Source organism: Bombus impatiens, unplaced genomic scaffold (assembly GCF_000188095.3).
Source record: "Bombus impatiens unplaced genomic scaffold, BIMP_2.2 scf_0127, whole genome shotgun sequence".
Lineage (NCBI taxonomy): Eukaryota > Metazoa > Arthropoda > Insecta > Hymenoptera > Apidae > Bombus > Bombus impatiens.
This window is the reverse complement of record NT_176546.1, coordinates 232,037-256,883: the sequence shown is the minus strand read 5'-3', so window position 1 is coordinate 256,883 and position 24,847 is coordinate 232,037. Positions and strand designations below refer to the sequence as shown.

General features: G+C 32.3%; 3 protein-coding genes across 10 annotated transcripts in view; 1 reads left to right on the top strand and 2 right to left on the bottom strand.

Annotated features, from left to right (window-relative positions):
- Positions 1-6: 6 nt before the first annotated feature.
- Positions 7-5,293, bottom strand: LOC100746207 (dipeptidase 1). 3 transcript variants are annotated; one of them, XM_003486567.4, is made up of 11 exons: positions 5,138-5,293; positions 3,436-3,589; positions 2,805-2,967; positions 1,754-2,037; positions 1,462-1,519; positions 1,211-1,387; positions 1,041-1,131; positions 712-787; positions 477-624; positions 275-393; positions 7-193 (listed from the first exon to the last, which is right to left on the bottom strand). In XM_003486567.4, the coding sequence occupies exons 1-11, from the start codon at positions 5,187-5,189 to the stop codon at positions 154-156; spliced, it is 1,362 nt and encodes a 453-aa protein (XP_003486615.2). In that variant the 5' UTR covers positions 5,190-5,293; the 3' UTR covers positions 7-153. The 3 variants fall into 3 exon arrangements, with proteins under 3 accessions (XP_003486615.2, XP_012236508.1, XP_012236509.1); XM_012381085.3 differs by lacking the exon at positions 5,138-5,293 and adding an exon at positions 4,443-4,587; XM_012381086.3 differs by lacking the exon at positions 5,138-5,293 and adding an exon at positions 4,333-4,516.
- Positions 5,294-5,841: 548 nt separating this feature from the next.
- LOC100746086 (homologous-pairing protein 2 homolog) lies at positions 5,842-6,995 on the top strand. 2 transcript variants are annotated; one of them, XM_003486565.4, is made up of 3 exons: positions 5,842-6,095; positions 6,210-6,428; positions 6,489-6,995. In XM_003486565.4, exons 2-3 carry the CDS (start codon positions 6,279-6,281, stop codon positions 6,936-6,938), a joined length of 600 nt encoding a protein of 199 aa, XP_003486613.1. In that variant the 5' UTR covers positions 5,842-6,095; positions 6,210-6,278; the 3' UTR covers positions 6,939-6,995. The 2 variants fall into 2 exon arrangements, with proteins under 2 accessions (XP_003486613.1, XP_012236495.1); XM_012381072.3 differs by having other exon boundaries at positions 6,207-6,428.
- Positions 6,996-8,441: 1,446 nt separating this feature from the next.
- LOC100745771 (A disintegrin and metalloproteinase with thrombospondin motifs 4) overlaps positions 8,442-24,847 on the bottom strand; it is a 94,571-nt gene continuing 78,165 nt past the window's right edge. For 4 of the 5 annotated variants that reach the window (XM_003486562.4, XM_012381090.3, XM_033318833.1 and 1 more), the window contains exons 7-18: positions 21,495-21,696; positions 21,284-21,413; positions 19,710-19,839; positions 19,433-19,575; positions 16,873-16,928; positions 12,859-12,985; positions 11,924-12,088; positions 11,622-11,748; positions 11,423-11,527; positions 11,136-11,287; positions 10,328-10,728; positions 8,442-9,254 (exon numbers count right to left, since the gene is read on the bottom strand). In XM_003486562.4, coding sequence (XP_003486610.1) covers positions 9,118-9,254; positions 10,328-10,728; positions 11,136-11,287; positions 11,423-11,527; positions 11,622-11,748; positions 11,924-12,088; positions 12,859-12,985; positions 16,873-16,928; positions 19,433-19,575; positions 19,710-19,839; positions 21,284-21,413; positions 21,495-21,696 — 1,875 coding nt within the window. In that variant the 3' untranslated portion in view covers positions 8,442-9,117. Of the gene's footprint in view, positions 9,255-10,327; positions 10,729-11,135; positions 11,288-11,422; positions 11,528-11,621; positions 11,749-11,923; positions 12,089-12,858; positions 12,986-16,872; positions 16,929-19,017; positions 19,071-19,432; positions 19,576-19,709; positions 19,840-21,283; positions 21,414-21,494; positions 21,697-24,847 lie in introns of all 5 variants that reach the window. The other variant, XM_012381092.3, reaches the window with a different exon arrangement.

The window sequence follows — 24,847 nt, the reverse complement described above, 5'->3', positions numbered from 1 at the left end:
AAATACGTTTTCCATTAGTTAATCGTAATAACTTTTCGGTATTTTACATTTTTATTGCTTACAGATTGATCTTACGTATTATCATCGTATAGAAATAAATCTTTTCTTCGTAAAATGTTGTGCCATGTCTTTGCGCTTTAAATAAATGCCATATTATTGTCGTGATTTATTATGGTTTACAAAATCAATCCACCTATATAAATAAGATTTTATGTAAATAAATGAAGCATAAAGATTAAACAAAGGAAAGTACTTTTTAAATGAATGCACTTACTCTTTTGCAGTGTTACATAAGCCTGGTTGAAGTTTACTCGTTGTTTCAGTTTCGTAAATGTCTTGTTGATCTATGATATCTTGTCGTGGATGTTCTGATTTTGCCAATGAGTCTCTTACCTTTGGAAACACAAAAATAATTATATTTTTAATGATTCCTTAATTATTGTCAGACATCGTTCTGATTATATTCTTTAACGTACTTCTTCCGCGGCTTGTAGTACACGGATCAAATTTCTGCCTGCTAATTTTTCAAGTTCCTCTCTGGTCCATTTTGGATTCACATCACTTTCGTAGATGCGATCGAATAAGTCTGGATATTTAGAAACATCTTCCAAACCTTCTGGCATTCTGAAATATGTTATTCATACTGCTATGAATTCTGCTTATTTCTATAACATTAAACTTTGCGATTTGTAGTATTGGCGTTATACTTACGATCCTACACCATCGTAGTCCGCTCCAATACCAACATGATCAGCTCCGATAAGATTACGAATGTAATTAATGTGATCTACAAAAAGGCAAATAGATAACTATTTACGATAAGGACAGTAATTTGTTAAGGATACCTGTCTTGAAACTTTAATTCAATTTTGTTAAGTGAAACAAATCGAGTGAATAGGAAATGCGTTTAATTCAATGTGCAGTTATGATAAACTTTATATAGAAATGCAATCGAAATTATCATGTGAACGAAATTAAATAATATTTCTGAAATTAAATATTACACCAAACATGAGATTGAAGTTTTTCGAATGTCATACCTACAACATCTTGGATAGTTGCGTTCCTCGAACAATTGCAATTTACAAAATTTGAATAGAAGTTCACCATTACGATACCATTGTTTTCTTTCTGAAAATGCGCGCAAAATTATATTTTATTGTTACACAATTTCATGAACCATTTAGGATAACAATAAAGATCTACTTACAACCATGTAGAGGACATCGTCAGGCACGTTACGGTAGTTACGGCAAACGCTAAAGGCAGATGAATGGGAGAACATAATAGGAGCTTTCGTTATTGAAAGTGTTTTTCTCATAACGTTATGAGACACATGCGCTAAATCGACCAACATTCCTAATCGATTCATTTCGTAGACGATAGCCTATAATTGAAATATAAAATTCATACAGTTTTAAAATGGACATAAGAAGAAGAAATTAAAGAAATTTGACGTACTTCACCAAATTTCGTAAGGTTGTGGACAGACGTGTCGTCCACCACCGATGCGTCAGCCCTTCGTTAAAAAAAACACGTTTATTAATTTTTTTGAAGTTATTTTTTTTACAGATAAAATCCTATTTTAATTTTATGAAAAGATTATTTATCCATTATCGCAAAATATATGTCTGTTAAGAAATACTTTATTTCTTCAATAGAAAATTTTACTTTTATGAATTCGATTTTCTAATCAATATTAAAGTTCGATAACATATTAAAACTTTTTGGATCGATCAAAAATGTAATATACCATGGAGTGTTGCACATATGAGTCAGCGTCATGTAACGCACACCGAGTTCGTAGTAGAGCCGGAGAACAGCCAAACTAGAACCAATAGAGTGACCACCTTCGACACCGATCAAAGAAGCAATTTTTCCATCATTCCATGCTTCTTCGATATGCTTAGCTTCCGTTACGAACTGCAAGTAGTTTGGATATCTAGCGACTAATCTTTTGATAACATCGATTTGTTTCATTGTCAGAGGCACTGCATCCTTGAATTGCGATGAGCAATCAACGTACGCTGCCCAGAACTGAAATTTATTTATACTCTCATTATTATTACTATACAAATTAAAAAAATTTAAGGACTAGAATTACACATTAATAAAACTTGGAACCTCATAATTTACTTTACTACCATAATATAAAATATCGATCGCGTTGACGTTAATACCGGAGACGATGAGAAGTATACAAACTAGTGATAATACAATCTACAGTATGATGTAATAGTATTTCCCATACATACTATAGTCTAGCAGTTCTTTTTTATTTTAGCTTATTATGAATTTTATATCTAATTGTATTTTAGCTATTAAATGGGAGGCGCTATTTATGTGCCATATAGCGAATAGCTATAACTATGTATCATATAATGGAAAATTATTGCGTGAATCATGTAGACATGAATCGATTATCGCATTTCTATAGTTTCTGATAAGTATAACTCAACGAAATGTTAACCATTAATATTTCCAGTTATATTATCAATTAATTCTCAAATATCATATATCAAACGTCATATATTAATTATAAATGAGTAAAAATAAGTTTGAAAAAGAATAAAGAGATTAACAAAATTTACGCCCGTAGAAACTACGCGCAAAACGAAATTCATGCATTATCACATGCCAGTCTGATATTGCAACAAAACGTATTTCGACATATGGTCTAAAATGATAAGAGGCTTTGTGTTAATTAACAACGAACGAAAATCCATCAGTCAATTAATCTATTTCAAGATATATGTGATAGAATGATGATTCGAATGATAATCTGTCTTTTGTACTTCACTTACTTGTGCACCTATTTTTCCTTTTTTCAAACGGACAAGATCAGTGTAACATGATTTGCATACGTCTTTACCCCATAATTCATCGTCGGTCAGGTTTTGTGTGAAGTTGAAATTGTCTAAGTTGTTGTTCAATAATTTGTACAAGTTGTAAGGCAAATCATTGTGGCTGAAATAAAGAATTAAAAATCACATTAGATATATACAAGATAAAATACAAAAAAGAAGATCTGTCTCAGTAAAGATTAGTAAATACTAATCCAATTAAATACAATAATCTGTTGTTATATTTCAAGCCTCGTATAATCATCATTTATTAATTAATACTTCAACTTATCTGCATACTAATTCACTATGGTAACAATCGATCATACCAGCCTGTAACTGATTAATAATAAAAATTTATTTATCGATATTAATATCGATAGTAGTCTTTCGCTAGCGATGCTCCCTAATTATTACAATAAATTATAGACCCAAATTATAGATAACATTTATTAAAGCGTGTATGCACAGTTTTTTTTTTATAAAATCCCTTATGTTTTCAAAAATTTTTCATTACCATTATATTAATATTTATATATTTACCGTATATTTTGTGTTTTTTATTATAATGATAATATTTCAGATCACTTACCCATCGATGAGTGGTGCCGACGTAAGAGCGTCGCTTCCTTTGAAACTGCTAATGCTTAATCCAACGCTTAGGCCAATTAGCAACAGTAACAGCGTTGAGCTCACCGCAACACTCACGTAAATCATCTTCTTCGTGCAGTACTTGGCTAAGCAGCCTGGACAACATTCAACAATAGTTACTTCGCGGATACTGACAAAGGCTCTTGTATGTTGCTGACATTATATATTACAGAGCAATCGATAATTTTCTGTTTGAATGCGCCAATGATTGATTAGAGGCAATTATACGTATCGAACTACTTGTAGTTCAGGATGATATTTGATATATTTACTTACTCACAAATTAAATTTTTTCATATCAGATAATATAAATCAGACGAGAAGTAATCTGATGTAAAACAATTTACAGATAGTATTCAATAACTTTCAGATTACATGAAATTCAATATTTAATTTCGTGATATAATTAAATACACATTTGTATGATAATTTTAATCGGTAACGCTAAAGCAAAAAGTTCATCGAACCGTACAGAGGATTTTTGTAATTGGATATGTCAAATAAACCGCATTACCCTCATTAATATCAAGTAATGTAATAAATTTGTAAATATTAATAAAAAATGATATTTATTTATTAATTTCAATATGTTATTGAAGTGAAAAAATGCAAAGCAAAATGTTTACACATTTAATGATCTCTATTATTAGATTAAATTAAAAAGATATTTATACCTAAATATGATTGATAATTTTTTACGTAATACTCTGTTATAAACTTCACATGAAGGAAGAAATGAAAAAAGTGAGGATGCCGAGGTTGTTAGTTTGTATTTGATAACAATACCGTGATAGTTTGATAACAATAATGCAATACGTTTCTTTTCAATGTTACATACATGTTTCAGGAAGGAGTATTTTATACCGAGTTTAGGAATCATAGTACTAATAGTGCATATACATGTATATTTACATACTAATATTTATAAAATTCTATCAAATTACGCACAGGTTGTTTCCTTCACTAAACTGGCCAAACTAGTTTTATTGTACTCTCAATGAGCTCTCGTAAGCAACTGACTCGCTGAGAACCCTTTCAAATCTAATCTTTACACGCACAGTAAATACAGAGGTCACTCAAAACCTAACATTCATATCTTATTATCCCTTTATCTCTTTGATTTGATTAAGTTAACCATATACTTTTTAATTTCTTGGGGTTAAGAAATTTAAATTTAAAGAATTCTCAAATTGGAAATAATTATATCGTATAAATTTTTAACGCAAATTATAATTAAAGTTTTAAATTAATAAATTACTTGTTTCTTTAAATTACTCCAGTCATTAGAATACTTTTAAATAGTTTAATGTTATTTATGTAGCGTTTATCAAAATTAAAAATACAGTAATTAATACGTCTTTACGAAGCTGTATTATAAAAATTTATTAAGACAATATAATGTTATATAGCACACGTGTACACATATAGCAGGTTACTTTATTACATAATGGAATGATATAATGTAATATAATAAACGTGTAATATATAGACATGTAACTTATTAGCAAATAGGATTAATTGTAAGAAGGATGTAATTACACGAAAATTTTCGAGTTCATTAACGTTTACAGTAGCGTAATGGAGATTTAGCATATGTGAGCAATGACAAACGATCCAATGCGTCTGTAGAATGATTAATTCACCCATAGTAGATGTAGAGTGGAACGTTTCTTCGGTGACACTATTCACTCCCATCTTCTGAAGATAACTCGTTCAGCTACGTCTTTAACGTGCAATTTCTGTTCACGCCACGCTATCTGCATATATAAGCGAACATAATAGGGTCCAATAGATTACTCTTTCATACATTCCAGATTTTGCTTCAAGATATTTATTCATATTCCTGTTTGGATTCAAAGTTCGTACGTTGTCTTCTGTTTACTAAAGTATGTCGAGTGTCGTAAATATATTACATACTATAGTAAAAAGATGCTAATGTTTCAGTTTTATGACTCTATAAAGGTATCAAGAGTAATAAACGCTGCATTGGTTGAGACAATAAGTACAGTACACTGCGTAACGTATTACGCGTGTTATATCACAGTAGCATCTGGTTTAATTTGCTAGTTACATTGATAAAAATGTAAAAATAATAGAAGATAATAAATAATTTTTTTGTCATTCGATCAGTTATTATAACATTAAACTAATTGTTGCCATATGCAATGTACGATATAGAACTTGCAAAATAGTATAATTCATTGTTTTTTTCATAAGAAGAATAAATAGTTTTGGGATTATTTTTTAATTTCTATAAACATCATATTATTTATGTACTCGATATTTTATGTAATATTGACTAATATATATGGATTGAATTGTAGTAATTAAATTTCCCGCACTTTCAATCACTAACTAGAAACAGTGAAGGAAGTCACGTGATTTATAGATTTAGTAAAAACGCTTGCTGCGTAGATATGTTCAAAGTAATATTAGTGAAGTACAAAAAATAAGAATAAAAATAGTTAATAATTTTATGCTTTCTGAGTAACAAAAATATTAAATATTAATCTAAATGCTAGTAAACATTTTTGATAACGCTTGAATCTAAAGTACTAATTGTTAATTAATGTTATAAGTGTGTTAATTTTTTTAATACAGGTAAAAATAATGTACGACAAAATTAATTTTCATAATGAATGCAATTCATAATGTGTTTTCATTTCAAATTAAATACTATAGTTAGTATCCTATTTAATGAAACTTTTGAAGTAGGTATCAAATAACCTGTGAAAGTAGTTTAAATATAATACATAAGGAAAGGAATAAACTAAATTGATAACAATGACGGACACTGTATATAAATATATGAAAACACAAAACAGACCTTATAGTATTAATGATTTAGTTTCAAATCTTCATAATGAATATGGCAAAACAGCTGTACAAAAAGCTATAGATAAATTGATTGCTGAAGGAAAGATATTTGAAAAAGTAAGATATTCATTATTAATATAAAAGTACATTAATTTAACCAAAAGATTTTTGCATCAGGTTTATGGAAAACAGAAGATCTATTGTCCAGTGCAGGATACATCTCACGATATGGATGAATTAATGAGGATGAACAGAGAATTACAAAGTCATGCTAATGAAGTTGAAAGCAAGTATCAAGAGCTTCAAGAAGAAATTAAAGTACAGGAGGCTTTATTGTTATCTATAAAGTCTTCCATTACAATCGAAGAAGCAAAGAAACAGAAAGTTAAGCTTAAAGAAAGAATTGAAGTATTGACAAATAAATTGGATGGACTAATGGAAGCAAGTGGTACTGAAGATTTAACTGAAACCAAAAGAAAAGCAGAGGAAGCACTAAATGAATATTCACGTGAATATTCAAAACGGAAACGCTTATGCACTGATATTTTAGATTGTATATTGGATAACTATCCTAGTAGTAAAACAGAGTTATACGAGGAAATAGGAATAGATCTAAAAATTGTTTAATGACACGTGTGTTATAAATTCTTTAATGTAATAAAATATAAATTGTACTTAACGTTATCAATTTTATTTTATTTATATGTGAGGTATATGTTTGTATATATATTTGTATATGTATTTGTATATGTATTTGTATATGTATTTGTATATGTATTTGTATATGTATTTGTATATGTAATAATTTAGATTAATTTATATTTTAAGCTATTTTCTAGTAACTAATAATTATTATTATAAGTCACTTTTTGTGTAATTTATAGATTTATTTATTATAATACTTTATAAATGATAAAATTATTTATTTATATTTGCAGATGGTAATGTACGTCTCTATAACTTACCGTAACATATGGATTTTAATACTTTCGTATTATACTCTATGTGTATTCTATTCATACACATTGTCACTTGATAAAAATTATTCTACTTCATTTATATTACTTTAATAAACATATTATTATTTAATATTCAATTTCTATTTTTTATGCAGAATATTTTTCCTCCATTATTTCTATTTCTCTCAGCACATATCATTCATTAAGGTATATCTATTATAAGGGAAATAGAATATTTTATATAAAATATAATGGTGTATATAATTGTTATATAGAGACATGCATAACATACTCCACCATAGGATTTTTTATATCAATCATTAAGAAACATTAATTTTTCTGTCAACAACTGTCTTATCACCATGGCTCTTGATGATTCGTTATAAAGATATACTTAGCTGTATCTTCATTAAAATAAGTTATCTGAATTGATACATGCATTTCAATTAATTTAAAAAAGAAATTTATATGGAGTGTATATTCGAAATTCCTATTTGCAAGAATAAGATTTGCGATATGCTAATAATAATTAATAGTTAATTATTAGAGACATATCTGTTTATCTAGGATCTGGGGTATATAGTAATTAATGTGACCAATACAAACATTACAAAATCGATTTATATGTAAATGTAGTTAAGAGATAATAAAATTAGTTGTTAAGGGATAATAGATCAATCCGAGACTGTTAAGAGATAATAGTAGAATAAGTTGTTAAAGGATAATAGATCAATTCAGGATTGTTACATGGTAGTAGGTCTTAAGTACAATAAAGTGGTATATATTTCTTTAGAAAAGCCTTATAATAAAAAGAATATTAATAATATAATAAAGGAATGAGAAAACTATAGTCGATCATTTTATTAAATTGACATTATACAAAAAAAAGAAACGAGAAAATTTTCTAAAATTTGTCTTTCAAATATGTACATTTGTATCACAATATATTATATCCAATGAATGAATACTGTCTACAAATATTAAATTATCTTTTCCCAATTATCAACACTTAAACATAATAATATAAAATATAAGTAGTTGAAACATATCTATACTATCAGAGACAGTCCAAAGATAATTTCAGTATTCTTTTAAGAAAATTGTCTCAGTTTAGCGATTTAATTTGTATAAAAGATTCACAAAAATAAACTAGCAAAAAGGGAACGTACGGTTCCATCGTATAATCACCATTTATTTGCCTTGCACTATAATTTTCATTATTTTAGGGGAAGCTCGTTTTTTGGCGTGCACTTGCGCGTTCGTACTAATACGCATGTATCGTATTTCTATCGTAACACAAAAGTCTCCCGCGCGATGCATCGAATAAATATACGATCGAATCTATCAGATACATTGATCGAACATTTTTGTTCGTACTCGACATATTTATAACTTCACACCTGTTGTCTGTACAAAGCTCCTGCGGTACTATCGTAAACAATTATCGTATCGCGGAATTATTGCATCAGAAAAGAAGAAAGAAAGAAGACAAGAAAAAGAGAAGAGAAAGTAGAAAGGACGAAATTATACTCTGGGTAACACAGTGAGATTATGTAACTACTTAATAAATTGAATTATACATTCGTTTTTCATGTGGTTTCGACCGGGAGCGCATTTAAGAACTTGGTAAGATGTCCGTCTTTTAAAGATAATGCTGACCGAACGACATCGTAGATCACATGATTCGTCTAAGTCCCAGTCTCTCAATGGAGAATATGGTCTGCTCGATGAGCTGAACGCGTGCTGAGTGCGCGCCGAGTGTTCGATTTCGGATCTGTGGTGGTCTCTGGATGCGTAGCCACGTGAACTCCTTAACGAACAGGAAGGACTACGTTCAAAGTTGCACATCAAGCGGCGCAGATCGTCTTTAGGGACGCGCAGCAGCGGCTTTTCGCAGATTGCAAATGGCACAGCCATGTCCTCAGCCTGTCAATCAGCTCCGCGCAATCTGACCCCACGTCCGTGCACTCATCGTCCTCTGGTTCTAAAAAGAAATATAATCATCAATATAAAAAATTCGGTATTCACACTGGGATGTAATGTTTATTGTAGGTGTGAAAATATACGATTGAATTTAATGTGTAGATGGTTTTACAGAAAAAAAATTCAAATTAATACGCTACTCGGAATTAGTAGTGTACTACTAACCAACCAGTAATATTTTTCTGTAAGAGTGATTTCCAGGAGTTAAGATTTTAAACTAATATTTTTATGTGGAAGTTTTTATGGTATTAAAGGAAATATTTTAGAATTCAAATACGTGTGTATTTGTTATATTTGTTTAAACAAATGTTAAGAATAGCTGTGAGGAGTTTCAAGAATTTATGCACACCGTTAGTAAAGTAAGACACAAAACTCATTACTTAATAAAACTCGTATAACACTTCAAGAACATGATTGATGTTTATGTTTAATGTATAATATTATGTACAAGTAAAGAAAACTTGAAATGAATTCTAACAAATATGTTGATATAAAACATTCACCCAGAAGCCGAAAACAATTACTCCAATGAACAGAAAAAGACACCAAGAATTCAAAATATACATTTAACACAAGATTCGTTACCCAATGGAATAGCCGTAGTACATACATGGAAATATAAAAAAAAAGGAAAACAAACGTCGGTAAAGCTGTACAGAGAAACGAAAGATATTCACTGTCTCACAAGTGAATTGCACGAGTCAGACTACGAGGAACTCTGACGATGAAAAATGCGACGTGTCAGTTTGTCACCATTTTAAATCACTTCGTAGCGTTTTAACGGCTACGCTATTCATTAACAATGATTACGATAAATGGTTGAATACATAAAGTAAAATAGCAGAGAAGAAATGGAAGAACGCCTATGTATAATAACAAAAATACTTAATTTCATCGTATATAAAATAATAAGAAAGATGAAGCAAGAAAAATAGAATAAAGCGAGAATAGACAAGAAAAATATATCGAGACGATAAGGTTTAATCAGATGATCGACAGAAAAAATAAAGAGAAGGTTCTCGTAACTCGAGAAGAAAGCGAGTATCGTCGTCTTTTGATACAGATTTCTCTTACCGCGAGCATCGTTTTGAGGCCCGTTCTGATCCTTTTCGTCTGCTGTTGCTAACACCATGCTCACCGTGCCCTTATGTCTGAACGGGCTAATTTTCGGATAATTCAGATCGTTGATCTTTGATATCGGACTAACTGTATAGTACGAATAATTCCTAGTAGTAGTACCACCAGCGTATCCGTTCTTACTATAACTAGCATCGTTACTAATATTTACTTTAGTCTTGTATTTATTGACGTACAGATAACTGGCAGTGGTGTAGGTGTATTTGGTCGCCGGGGTAGTGGCGAACGATGTGACGCGTTTGTAAGGATTGCTCGTCGACGAGAAGAGATTCGACGACGGCGAGGAGTATTTAAATTTCGATTGTGGCGTGCTGTATGTCGTCGATTCCCACGGATACCTGTGTGACATAGCATTATGGGATTATCGAAGGGACCAGGTGATCTGTTCGGATTACTCTCGAAAATTCGGAAAATATTTGCTATTTGATTAGGCGGTCGCCAAACACGGGTGAAAATTGTTGTTTATTAAACAAAGTTGAGCATTAGAATCTTTGCAGTGCGTGTTATAATAGTAAATATTTGAACGACGATTTGGAAATGCATGCTGATTACCTGAAACATGTTTACTAGTTATGATAATAATTACATATTTTGATAAACAGAACGAAGAGACATCGAAGTGCATTAATTCGATTATCTTATCTGAATGATAATTATTTACATATTGCCAACTATAACGAATGCCACGAAATTATAGATCCTTAAATAATATTTATGTAGGTTTTACGTATATTCAGAATATTACCTGTAGTCTGTGTTGTTATATTGAGCATACAGAGGCCGATTGTGGGCTGTCGGGTTGAAACTGCTATCTCGGCGCACGTACGTTGGAATGTTTTGCGTATAATCTGGGATAATATTTTCGTGTTCGGCCACGCACTTTCCGTTTAGGCAATACTACAATTTTTAATAGGATCACAATCAACAGTTTGATAAAAAGGAAGCAGAATAAAATATTTTTTCCCAATTCTTAATATGACATATATATGTTACAAATTCGTCGTACGAATCACTTTTATTTAAATTATTTACCTGGCCGTCTCCGCAAGGAGAACCTTCGGCCGCTGGACGATATGCCACACAATATCCTGAGCCAGCGTCAAAGCAAAATAGTTGAGCACAAACTCTGTCGTCTTTCTAAAACGTGAAATAATCGTTTCATTGACATAACACCAACGATGCAATGGATAAAAAAGATACACGTTGATCGACGTTGTAATGCAAAGCTTACGAAACAGGCGCTCGTTCCACGATCTTTCCGACATTGCGCATCCAACGAAAGAAGCTTCCCAGGTAAAACTCTAGGAAGAGCTTCGTCTTCGTGAGGTGCGTTGTACAAACACGTTGCTGTGTCGCCGCTGGAATAGAGATATCGATACATCATTTATTTGCATATAATAACGAATTCAAAAAGTATTAATAAAGTAATACCAATTATTTTAAAAAATTAAGGAAGTTCATTTATTCTACGGAGATTTAATTGAAATAATATTGAAGACAGAGGTTCATAAATCACGAACGAATGAATCATACTTCAAGAAATGATGAAACGACGATACGCTGCAATGGGACCACTTAAAGCCTTTCTCTGTGTGTCTGAGATCGCTCATTATGTAGCCATCCTCCCAACGACATTTTTCGGCTCCTGGTCCTCCGAGATAGCTAGGTGGCGGTGAGCCATCGTGAACTGCGCCCAGCCTACGATATTCGCATTTCAATGTCATTTTACGTCCCATTCAAATCAACATTTTTAACGCAAATCAATATTATTTTTAGGGAACTATGTTTGCTACAAATTTCCAACAATTTGGCGAAAAACAAACAAATGTAAATGAAAACGTGAACTTTATTCGGTCGAAGAAATTTCTTTCTACAAATCATGAAAAAATAAAACAGAAATAGGCTAAAAATTAAAAGCAAAGTTCACGCAACCAGTTTTTACCACTAATATCGAATAAAATGATTTTTCTTTAATTTTATAAAATTTATTCAATTTTAATAGCGAAAGACGGTCACGTGAATTTTGATTTTAACTTTTGGTCTATCTCTGTTTCATTTTTTCATAATTTATAGAAATCGATGTTTTGAAAAGTAATAATGATTTCTATAGAATGTTAATACATTTTTTAAAAAGTCGAAATAATCAGAATTGTCTTATACGATTAAATTTGTGTTATTGATGAAATTTTACAAGTTACAAGGTACAAATTATCAATGTTAACAAAATCTCCTTATATAACAGTAATAAGTTTACTAATAAAACAAACAAAATAAATGAAAAATAAAATAATCTATCTCTGACTGTTCTATAATATTTGACTGAAAATTATAAAATTGTAAAAGAGAAGTTTACGTTGTGCAACTCGTAACTTATCAATTTACTCGTTAATTTAAATAACTACAATTTACAACACGATTTTCGAATTTTCTATAGAAATGACAAAATATTCAAGCGATAATGGACTTACAAATGACCAACTTCGTGGGCTGCAACGATAATTCCGCTAAATCCGCCTGTGTCTTCGATAATAGCGACCGAATTCACCTTTTCCAGACGCTTATTCACGACACAAGCTCCACCCACATACGCGAATCCTGAATAAAGATACATGATCACTTTGGAACGTTTTCCGTCCTTATGTACAGGGTGTAAAAATGTTAATTGAAATGTTAATGGCACTACTAAGTTCGTTATTCGATATGGACTAACAAAAAAGCTGCATTTTTAGCAAGTTAAATTAATACTAGTAATACGAAATACGTGAACGTATCTTCAATTTTGAGAATGTAAAATAAGAAAGTAAAAACTCGACCTCAATTTATTAGTCTATACTATAGTAATATTATTAGCGTTATTACATATACTTGATAGAAGATAAAAAGATTTAATCATTTTTAAGGTAGTTTTAAAGTAAGTCAATATTGGCAAATTCTTATTATTATTTCATTTGGAAATAAGTTATTAACAACATCATTAACAATAACAAGTTTGCAATATCTGCTGAATATAATTGCCATTAAACTAATTAACTGCAGATCAAATAAAGTCATTTATACAGTCAATTCTCGGTTTAATTCACGATCGATGTATTAAAATTTACCACTTAAATAATTAAAACCTCAACGTCGTCCAATCAAGTATAAAATCTCCAATTCAAATGCCAATACATTCTTTTCTAATAATGAAACTCTATCGCGATTAGATAGCAAATGTGAATGTTCCGAAATAATCTGTCGTATTTGAAGCAAGGCCGAACTACATCACGATTCTGATCAATCTTAAATAATTGTATCGAATATTATATAATGTTGAACCGGCAATGTAGAAACGTGAATGTACATATCGTAATTGAATCATATAAAATAACTGGATCAGTGGTGCAAGACAACAACGATATTTTGTAACTGTATTACGAACAATCACAAGCCATGTTCTAAATCTAACACAATAGAGTATTACGAAACTTCTAGTATAGCGTGAGTCTTTTGGAAAGTACATATATATTCTAAACTATCGTTGAAAGTTGGCTGGATTAATGACTTGAAATTTGAATATACTATAATCGAAGCTGCGATCGTACCGTGAAAGGAAATTCAAATTCGATTATGAATGCACTATGTCGAAAGAACAACTGTATCGTGATAATTCAAGTTTGTAGATATCGTAACGGAATCACGACTTGATCGCTAATATATAACTGCAGTTTGAAAGTGCTTACTGCAAGCAACCGTATTGCGACTGCATTGGCAACGTGAATTAAACTTGAATTATGAAATCATTTGGCTATCCATCAGTCGTCCATTCTCGAAGATCGTCCATTCTCAAAAACGAAGACACGTTCTTTGGTAAGATGTTACCAGTACTGTTATTAGATACGAAATTCTAGCAAATATTTAGCGGCAGTATTAATCTGTTTAATTAAATACTCGTTTAGTAAGAGAAAGCTGGAAGATAACTTGGCTTTTTCTTAGATTGGCACGACATTCCTTAAAAAATTTTTACACAACTTTTTATGCTCTTTTGCAAAATACCATGTACATTAAATACGTATTTTCAAAATAATTCTAATATATTGCGTATAACGAGAATCGAACATGGTTTTGGTATGGCCATGGCATTTCTTCAGTTTAGCTTTTATACATTGCAGTGAAATTTGCACAATTGTTAAACAATGCCTTAATACGTCTTTTGAATATGTATTTGAATATAAATAAAACAATAAGATACTATATTCAAAAGAAGTATTAAGGTATTATTTAATAATTGTGCAAATTTTATTGCAATATACGAAAGCTAAGCTAAGCTAAACAAATACGTATACATGAAAATATCCAAAAATAGTACAAATTTGATGAATAAAATTTAGCTAATGACAGAGACGTAATACGTTTAATTTATTACAGGAAGATTAAACGCAGTTTCAAATAACTCTGAATTAATCGCATAAATTTACTCTATTTGGCTACTAAATGAAATTTACTATACTGAATTTATTAATGTATCCGAGATGCAATCTGAATCATGTGGTCGAAACTTTTGTTTTCGTAGGAACTTTTTAAGAAACGAGTGCCCATTTGAGAAAAGATCGTAGCTGATTAATAGAGTAGCATGCAGCTATTAATTTACGTCGATCGATTAACCGAGGATTTCGAAATAACTTAAAACTTCATCTACCGTGAAGATCGATTTAAAGATCGTGTTCCCTCAACGAGAATTTCCAGTGTTGGGGAAAAAGGAATAATCTCTGCGGTATTAATCTCTACGATATTCCTTTGTTCGGCTTATTTTTCACTTCTAACGCGATTCTCGATCGCTTCGACTTGAATAAACTTACCAACCGTGGTCCTCGTCAGTAATGCAGCCAAAGAAACAAGAAGAAGGTGTGAATGATTCAAAAGAACGACATAGCGAGTGTGAAGATGATAAGGATATACTGCCGTGTTAAGTCAAAAGGTCGCATCGGCACACTTTCGTTTAAATCAAACCATTGCCGCCAAGTAGTAGACAAATAGTTCATCTATGTATATATTAAATAAGAAAGTTGTGTTTGCATTGAAACTAAAGATAGAAGAGTTTATATTTCGGTTGTTACGTGAAATCGATACCTGGTTGTTAAATACTAAAAGTTATTTTTTACTAAATACTAAAACCATTTTTCGACCGGATACGCCTACTCGAATTAATACGGCAATATAAAAGTAGATATATTTTTCAAATTATTCTTAGACCAACGAGGTACCATTAGGATCGAACGATCAATTTGATAATATTCCGTGGTAAAGTGTATATAGAAAAGTAATTGCAAACGATCGATTGTACAAATGCCAAGGTCGTGTACGATTTATGTACATACGTGTGTACGTGAAACACAAACACACACACACAAAATAGGAAACCGTAGCCACTGTGCAAAAAAGTGAACGAACAGAGAAGATTTAAAAACGGAAAATTGTGGAATAAGAAATTTTTTTTACTTTTTAAACCTCTTTTCTCTTCTTTTTTTTTTTGTTTAGGACAGGCATAATACCGTTTTCGTTTTCGCTCGCATATATACGTTCACAGTGAGAATCAGGAGAGTGAAAGACAGAGTGACAGTGTAAGTGAAGGAGAGAAAGGCATACTTGTATCCCAGACTAAGAAAGGTGAGATCCAGAAACAAGAAAACACGCGTGGCAAGCCGCGATAGAATGTTTCACGCTCAGCTCGAGGGAAGTTTTGATCGGTGTTTTTTGTCCAGCCATTTTTTTTTCTCGCGATAATCAAGTTCAAACACAGAGTGAAGAAGTTCATTCAAGCTATTAGAGTGAAAACAAACAGGATAAGTATAGATAAAAGCAACGTAGACGAGTTTGAAATGCTATACTATTCGAGGTTTTTGCAAAATGCGGCATTTTCTTGGAAATATAATTCCAGTGTTTTGCAGAGGATATTAATGTAATAACTAGTTTGAAGTAAAATCGAAACGAAATGAAGTTTCGATCGTAAATAGTAAATAGAATAAGTCGACGTTTAATTCGATACATAATTAATTAAATGTATGTTAAGAAATTAAAGCTTTTTGTAATATAATGCAGTTTCTTGTAGTTTTAATATTGAATACTTCTTGAGTTATTCAAAATATTCCATTTTAAATCGCACATTAAATTCGCAGTATGACAAAAGCACATAGAATATCTTCATTGAAAATTAAAAATAACAAAACACCGGAACAGATTTGTCCAAAAGAGCACGATTCGTGTTTTAAAATCTCGAACAGTACATGTATGTATACCACGAAAGAACTCTGGCTGTGAAAGCCTCGAGAACTTCCTTCGTTTTCAACCATACGACACATGTTTTCAGGAGGTTGCAGCGAAAGAAATTTAGATTGGAGAAGTAAAAAAAAAAAGAAAAAAACGTTCGCAGAGCAGTGCACATAGATAGATCAAAGACAATTTTCTGTTCTCGTCAATCTCGTTTCCTTCGAACTCGAGAAACGTACCTGCGGTTCCTCTATTGCACACGTCATTCGCGTATTGCCTCCTGCACATATCTAATCTGTAATGCAACAACAAAAGTTCCTCTTTATCATGTGGACTCACAATTCCAGTCTGCTTTGGACCACGTCACGGGACAATTGTTGGGAACGTGCCGCTCGTATATGTCTAATATCCATTACATTTCGGTAAACTATAATATTTTGTAGCATGTACACATACAATATTCCTATAATGGAGTCTACCATTTTTTAAATGCTCTCTCTCTCTCTATGTATATACATATTATGTATATATATTGCCTATTAAAACCATGATATTTTGTAATATATAATACAATGAGTTAGGACAATATTCGGATACTAAGGTATCCTTGGATCTATTAGCATAAGATTCTTATGATTAACGCGTGAGGCCCTTTTGTTTCTCTGATAAATGCTCTCTGATAAATAATGTAAGCAATGTGCGAAAAATCTGGCAATTTCATATCTTTTCACGTTGAATATTATAATTTCTTTACTTTGACGGTTTACTATATTACATGCATAATAGTATATATATTACATTTAATATATATGTACTAGTTTTTTAGTAGTTTCAGAATAATTTCGTATGACGCGATAACGACCTGTCTATTTTACAATAGTCCACGTGGCTATAATTCATCATTAATTAGTTAATCTCTGACAAATATAACAAAAGAACTATCTCCAGAAAAGAGAATGGTTAATTCTGCCATTATCTTGACAAATCATGATATTTCATAATATACAGATATCGCACATGAAAATTTCATAGAAATTGCATGTTTTTGAAATCTTTGCAAGACTTCACGTACGACAGACGATTAATGGTATTGATTTACGAGGAATGGCATTAACTTGATTGATAACGAAAAGCAAACACCGTGATGAAGCGATATCACACACCGTGTTTGATGTCTCCTCCTTGTTCAGCGTTGAGGACGCGGCTTGCGGAAGGCGATAGCGTGGAATTACGGTAAAGCAAACACACTACGAGTAGCGCGCGTGTAAATAATTGCCAATTAGCGAGTGTTGCGTCTCAGGTATGAATAATTACAGCCGATTCCTTTTTAGCAACTTTTGAATCGCGTTGCTTCTCGAAATCGCATGAAGGAGTGCCATTTATATATGTATTATGAACTCGACCTATCGCAGAAGATTATATACATCGTGAACGTCGACTTGAATGTTCGTAACTTGAGGCTTGAAACGAAATTTTCTTTTTACCGCTTGTATTATCTTTTAAAACGAAATATGTACAATGAGGCTTGTTATTATGATTTCCTGATTTTAACACTTTCGATACTATGCACACATGCTTATCGAATGTTGGATTAAAGAGATGAAAAGTTCGATTGAAAGGTTTAGAGGATGCATATGGATTTTGATCTTTAATTTTAATTATTTCCGCGTTTTATCGCATTCATCGATGTAGGTTTGTATGCTATAATTAGAGTTTAGTAGATCGATGTCTAATAACAGGCAGAATAAGAAAGCCAATACGCGCGCGTGTTATTGATTACATATATTAGTGTACCATTACCTCCTGAAGATCAATTCTACTGTATACTTCGTGTCTACGAGAGTAATAATGAATGTGCGCAATGTTTAGCAAGCTTATTCTTTACTAAAATAGCGTACAGTATTTTAAATAACTACAATTTGAGTATTCAACACCGTATTTACACTAGATTAAACTAAGTGCGTTAAAAGAGCATACTTTCTCGTTCGACAAAATACGAGTACAGTCTATATTTTTACATGGAGTTTATTATTTAAGAACTATTAAATCTCTTTCACTCTTGATGGAAATTATGTATATATTTTATTTGTATCTTTCTGAAAATTACTGTCCATTGTGACAGAATCTTTCAAAACAAGAAAGTACAAATATTATACTATTTCGACGAGAAAGAATGTCACTTTTGTATCGTTTATCCCCGTAAACGCATCATTCCCATCGTGGTACGCCATCACTGCACCGTCAAAAACTACATTTAAGTTAGGTGTAAATACTGTACAACGCTAATTACGTTAAAAGAATATGAACGAAAATAAAATAAGATTAAAAAGAAATAAACAAACAAATTGAAAAAGAAAGCGTGATCGCTATGTAATAAACCATACCGGCAGTTCCCTTAGTGCAGCGGCCGCCTTTCCTACGACGGCACATATCATACCTGTTTTGCGAAATAAAAATCAAACAGTATGAAATCACTAGACTGCTGTGGTAAAACGGTAATAGCATAATGTCGGGGCCATAGAACGTATTCGTTATTGCGTGAAATTCGATTGAAATCTCTGCTTCTCAATATTTTTTACACGCTTTCGAATTAATCGTTATCATTTTCCTTTCGAGTTTCACTATTCTTCCACGTATTCGATTAAAAAGAAAACAAGTCGTTTAAATTGTCATTGATATCGAAAGATGAGACAAAAAGGGGAGAGCGAGAAAAGTTGCCAGGGAAGAAGATTTTGTATGTTAATCACGTGAAACGTAATGTGGTAATTAGGTTGAATTTAAAGAAATGCACACTCTTACTTTGTGACAGCGACGGCGATGTCGTACACCGGAAGTCGTCTCTCTCGGAAGAGATATTTGCCCATGTCGGTCAACGCAGCTGCCGAATCGATCGCGTCTCGTCCGACGCGATTTCTTTCCAAATACGGTGTAGCATCTCTGCCCTGAAAGATATCGTTTAAGAAAAAAAAAAAAAGGGAAAGAAAAAGAAAAAGGAGGAGAAAGTTGTGGGAAACGTAACGATTCGTAAAAAAATCATAGTTCGGTAAAAGGATCGAGATGATTAATTGCACTTCACCCGTGATATAATGATTCCAGCGATACTGATGCGGATCTTTGGCCCTTTTAACAGCTTGTACCTTAGGTCTACTCCGTTCCAGAAGGACACGAAGTATCTTTTGATTTGCACGTTATCACCGCCATGTAATCTAGAAGAAACGAATTTAATTATAAATTTTGATTCGATTAAAAATTGAATTGGTATTGATTAAACATTTGTTGTTCTATTTTAACAATCAAACGAAATGCTTCATTAAGAACGTATATAAATAGAGTTGAACCACTCGCTGCTTGCAAACAGCTGCTACATAAGCCAATAATGAATATTACATGTTACATAATACATGTTACATAATATCTCTCATACACTGTGACGTCTTCACATCTATCAAAGAAATAATCTTTTGATATCAGCTAGAAAATTTTAAATATGATAGTCATATTTAAATGATATGAAACATATCATTTTCCTATTAAAAAAAAGGACTATTCCTCGACATAAAAAAGGTATTTTTCAATTTTTTATTTTTCCAAGTAAACTGGATATATCTATGTAAATTCACATTTTTTAAAGCTAAGGATCTAAAATCTAGGCAGAAATTGTTTCATGCTGTAACGGGCACAGTACTTTAAATGTTTTATATATGTCAGAGAAGAGTCAGTAATAGAGTTGTGGGCATTTGATAGACCTCCCTTGGAGTTGGCCGGGTATGAACACTACCGATTCGACAATCAACATACCGATTCGACGATCAACAGCGGCGATTAGGCCCTCGCGACATTAGTGATAGTGGTCTTAGGTTCGATAACGAATCCACGGTCAACGGGAGGATGGATATGCTTGCTCTAAATCAGACGTGTACTGATCGTAAGGCGCTATTCCCTTCCTCGATGAGGTCTCAATCAGGAATGCATCTTCGTCCCAACGACGCCACCGAGACCAACTCTGATGGGGTGTCTAAGTACCCAGGATCCTCGGATCGACGTTGCTGTCGATTGGTCAATTTGGGACAGAAGCTGCCTGTCCGTTTGCAAAACATCTTAATTGCCGAAAAACCCAGGTTTTATAGCGGGTCCTCGGGCTGCCGGGACTTGTGCTGTGTACGTGCCTCAACCTCAGGTATTACTTGTACTAAGGAATCGTTAGCATGATTTACTGTCCGATACCTCTATGGGTAGTTCCTTTAATGAGGGTCATAACACCGCTCCGCACCTTTGTTAGACGGAGCGCTCGTCCCGTTGACCGCGGCTACGTTGGCGACAGGCTGTTGCCCCGAGCCAAAGCTCACTGTCACTAATCCCGGACGGTTACCATCGGCTTGGATAACTGCGATTGTTTCATTACGGCTATAGGAGACTCTAGATTACAATGTTAGGAGGTTATCCTGAAGCTCCAGAGGGGCCCCGGCGTCCTTTCGTCTCCGACATATATTTTATGCATATTGTGCACATTGTGCGCATTCCATGCATTTTGTACCTTTTGTACCTCATAAATCCATAAAAATCCGTAGTCCATTTATAAGCTGCTATCTCTTGAAAGTAAACCAATCCTCACCAACAAATTAACCTTTGCCAATAAATAAGAGTTTTCACCTATATCCATCATAGTCGACGATGCAGAGGATTTCCGGGTAGATCACATACGGTGCTTCCCTCTTTGTTCTGGCGGCGATCGATCGTTTCGATCTGTACCTCTTGGCCAAGTGATCGGGCTCCATCAGCGCTAAAATCGATGTTTAATCACGAGAAACCGATCTCTGGAGGATTTCACCTTCTGGTGTGGTAACACGTAAAGATCACTCACTGAAATCGCTGTACTCGTCGCCGTTTGGACGAGTCACTTTCTTGTACACCACGTGATGGCTCGTGCGCTTCAAGTTCCCTTTACTTCGCGTTACGTTTGGCAGCAACTCTTCTCCGTGAAGATTCGAGTTCTTGTTTACTACTTCATTTAATATCCTATCTGGCAATGGTCGAATCACTAGTTCTGCACCGATATTACCATCCTGGTTCAAATTACATCATTAATTGTTATCTTGTAGAGAATATTTATTTATACTTTATGAGAAACAAAGAATAATTCACATTTTATCATTATTTCTACTGTTAATTAATATATATATATATATCATTGTTAGAAATGGGCATAATTTCATAATAATGGATTAATATTCTCTTATATTCCGATGTAGTTTTTTGTACCAAGTTTCTCTACTGCTTAATATATTTTGTACTGTAGTAGTGTTTTTGTACAGTTATATGAGCTTTCTATTAATTTATGATACACAACAGAAAAATAAATAACGTTATTTAAGGTGAAGTAACGAAGCGAATAATAAATAGAATAAAAATTTTACATAAATAATTATTTGAATAAAACTTTACTTCTATAATATTCGTTCCTGATATCTAAACATTAATAGAAAAAATAAACAATCTAGCTAATTAGAAGCTCTACCGGCATTTCCGGTACCAATAATATGTTTAATCACACGATCAATGAGTTAACGAACTATAATCGGTTAATAGCTTAATCGCGCATGCTTTCTACGTCAATTCCTCATTCGATGGCCAACGACTTCCGCCTGGCTATATGCAATTATCACGACGTGACTAATTTTATCCAACATGAACGTTGGACAAGCGAAAACGAAATACACGTTCCATGGTGGAACAGCCGGTCGATTGGCTGGATCATTGATATTTCCGATCCGGGTACGATCAACATGTTCGATTTGCAGTCCGAGAGAGGTGCATTGGTCACGTCGAGGGAGGGAGAGTGAAAGCGAAAGGTCAGGACACATGGGGTCATATAGAACAACGCTTTTACGGCATTATGTAACGCGGAATGACGATATTTGTTATCTTTGGAATTTATTCTCGTGTGGTTACTTTTGCAAAAGTTAGCAGTATATAAAGAAAATTACATATGGTGGTTAATTCACTTAGTACTAACTGGATGTTTCTTCGTGGCTTTCATTTTTTAGTTATTTTATTATAAATCTGTTATTTCACTTGCGTCATACATGTTTTGTAACTAGCCTGTTGATATTTAGGCAAATTCATATTTCTATAAACACAATTAAAGGAATGGAACCTGGGTAGAAAATCGTTTTACGTATTAAGTATCATATTTTGCATATATTATGTACTTTTGCAAGTTATATGCATTCTGTGCATTTTTGCATCTTCAAATTTCCTGTAGACGCATAAAAATCCATAGCCTACTTATAATATATGTAAAATACTAAATAAAGAGAGAGTTTTCCAATAAATCCAACGAGTAGGTGTTATAATAATTACGGCAAAGTAATTTACATGTCAGTCGCCACAAAATGAAGAGTCCATTTTATTTGATTTTGATTTATGTAGCTTGATGGATAGAAAGAATTGTTTTAATATGAAATGGTTGAGGAAAGAAATAGCCTGAAGGAGATACAAGTTCAACTTTTACAACTTTTACAACTTCTACATATGTACATTTTCAAATTGGTTTCAAAGCTACCAACATCATCGCAATAATTGTATCTTATTACAATGCTAATGAAATTTCAAAATTATAACTACATTTCATAGCTAGATTCATACAAATCTTTTATAGCAACTGTTTAAATGCCTTCGTGAACCACTGTAGGGAAACAATACACATGTTTTCTTGTACGCATAATTGTGTTGTGATATGATATAGCCTTTCCTTATAATTTATACTTTTTAACATACATATGTCAAAGTTGGTTTTCAAAAATTTGTTGGCACTTCTCTCGAACACTGTACAATATGTTTCATCCTACGCAGCGATTAACCGATCGTTGTCAAGGACGACGTCCTTTCAACTGATTTTTGATGTATGAAAGTAATAAAAAAAAGCTGTAAGCTGCGAAATTTTTGTTGCACAGGAGAATACTCTGGTGATACAGAGAATGCTAATTTTAGACCTGAATTTTCAATGAATTGCTGCATAATGTGCACTCGATGTGCCAAGGAGTTATCTTGGTGAAAGAATCGGAATTCCTTTTGTGAACAATACGGACACAGTTTTTTCAGTTGCCAATGGAAAATTTGTAACGGTTGTTTTCCCGATATTTGGATTTATTTCTGTAACTATTTCATATTTTATAAAACAAATAAAATCTTTCCTTTTTTTCTCTTATTGGGCAGCAACCAAAATTTATAAAGAAAAGAAAAAGCTGTTTATTCATGTTTTTCTTGGAAAATTTACGAGGATCCATATTCATAAATTTTATGTTCAAATTATTGGTAATGAATATTTAGAAATTTAATTGACTTCTTATTTCAAAAACGTCTGTAGACTTACACGTGGATTTCTATAAATTGCATAATTTGCAAATTTTAATAAATTTATTAATAAAATAATTTGTTTTACCTGTGTAGCATTATATAATAAAAGCATATCATTCATTAATATCATGGCAAACGATCACGATTTTACAATGCTACCTCGTGTGAATTTATTAATCGTATCGCTTGGTCAAAAGAACAATATTCATGATCATAAATGAAATCACTGTCAAGGGGAGATCTCTAATCGTTTTCACCGAAGAATATAAATCTGCAATAAAACAATTCGTTTCTTTCACGCAATTATATAATAACGATCATTTTATTGATTACCAGACTAAATTTCTCTTTTTAGGAATTCTACTGTTTTAAACAAACGCAACGATCTTCCTACATTCATACATGACTTCAATTGAATTTCTTTCCCTTGAACTATGCTTTCAATCGTCACAATAGCTGTAGTCAATGCTTCAAGAGGATTTCTAATTGTTTTCCACACGTAAAATTCTCCATAAAGGAAGAACCACAAGAACATAAATTCACCGACAATTTGTTCCTTGATTGACTTATAGGCTACAATATACTCAGTTTCTATAATAAAAGCAGCAAATGAATGACAATTTCATCAGCTCATGCGTCGAGTTTCAACCAAGTAACCAAGAAAGATAATTATTTGTTGTTATATGTAAATAATATATATGTATTCTATTATTATACTGTAATATAATAATTAGTAAATAGTGTAATATTTCATCGTTTGTGTAATTCATTGTTTTAAACAGAAAAGTCTTGTTAAAATGAATATAGTTATATAGTAATACAGTAATATAGTTACTTGTGTCTCTTTTTCCTACAAGA

Bases quoted from the DNA above. Each gene is read 5' to 3' on its own strand.
- LOC100746207 (XM_003486567.4), bottom strand. From the start codon at position 5,189: ATGGGAGTGAATAGTGTCACCGAAGAAACGTTCCACTCTACATCTACT. The intron at 1,388-1,461 runs GTACGTCAAATT...TTTCAATTATAG, and splicing joins ACCTTACGAAATTTGGTGAA to GCTATCGTCTACGAAATGAA. The intron at 194-274 runs GTAAGTGCATTC...TTATTTATATAG, and splicing joins TTATGTAACACTGCAAAAGA to GTGGATTGATTTTGTAAACC.
- LOC100746086 (XM_003486565.4), top strand. From the start codon at position 6,279: ATGACGGACACTGTATATAAATATATGAAAACACAAAACAGACCTTAT. The intron at 6,429-6,488 runs GTAAGATATTCA...TTTTTGCATCAG, and splicing joins AAGGAAAGATATTTGAAAAA to GTTTATGGAAAACAGAAGAT.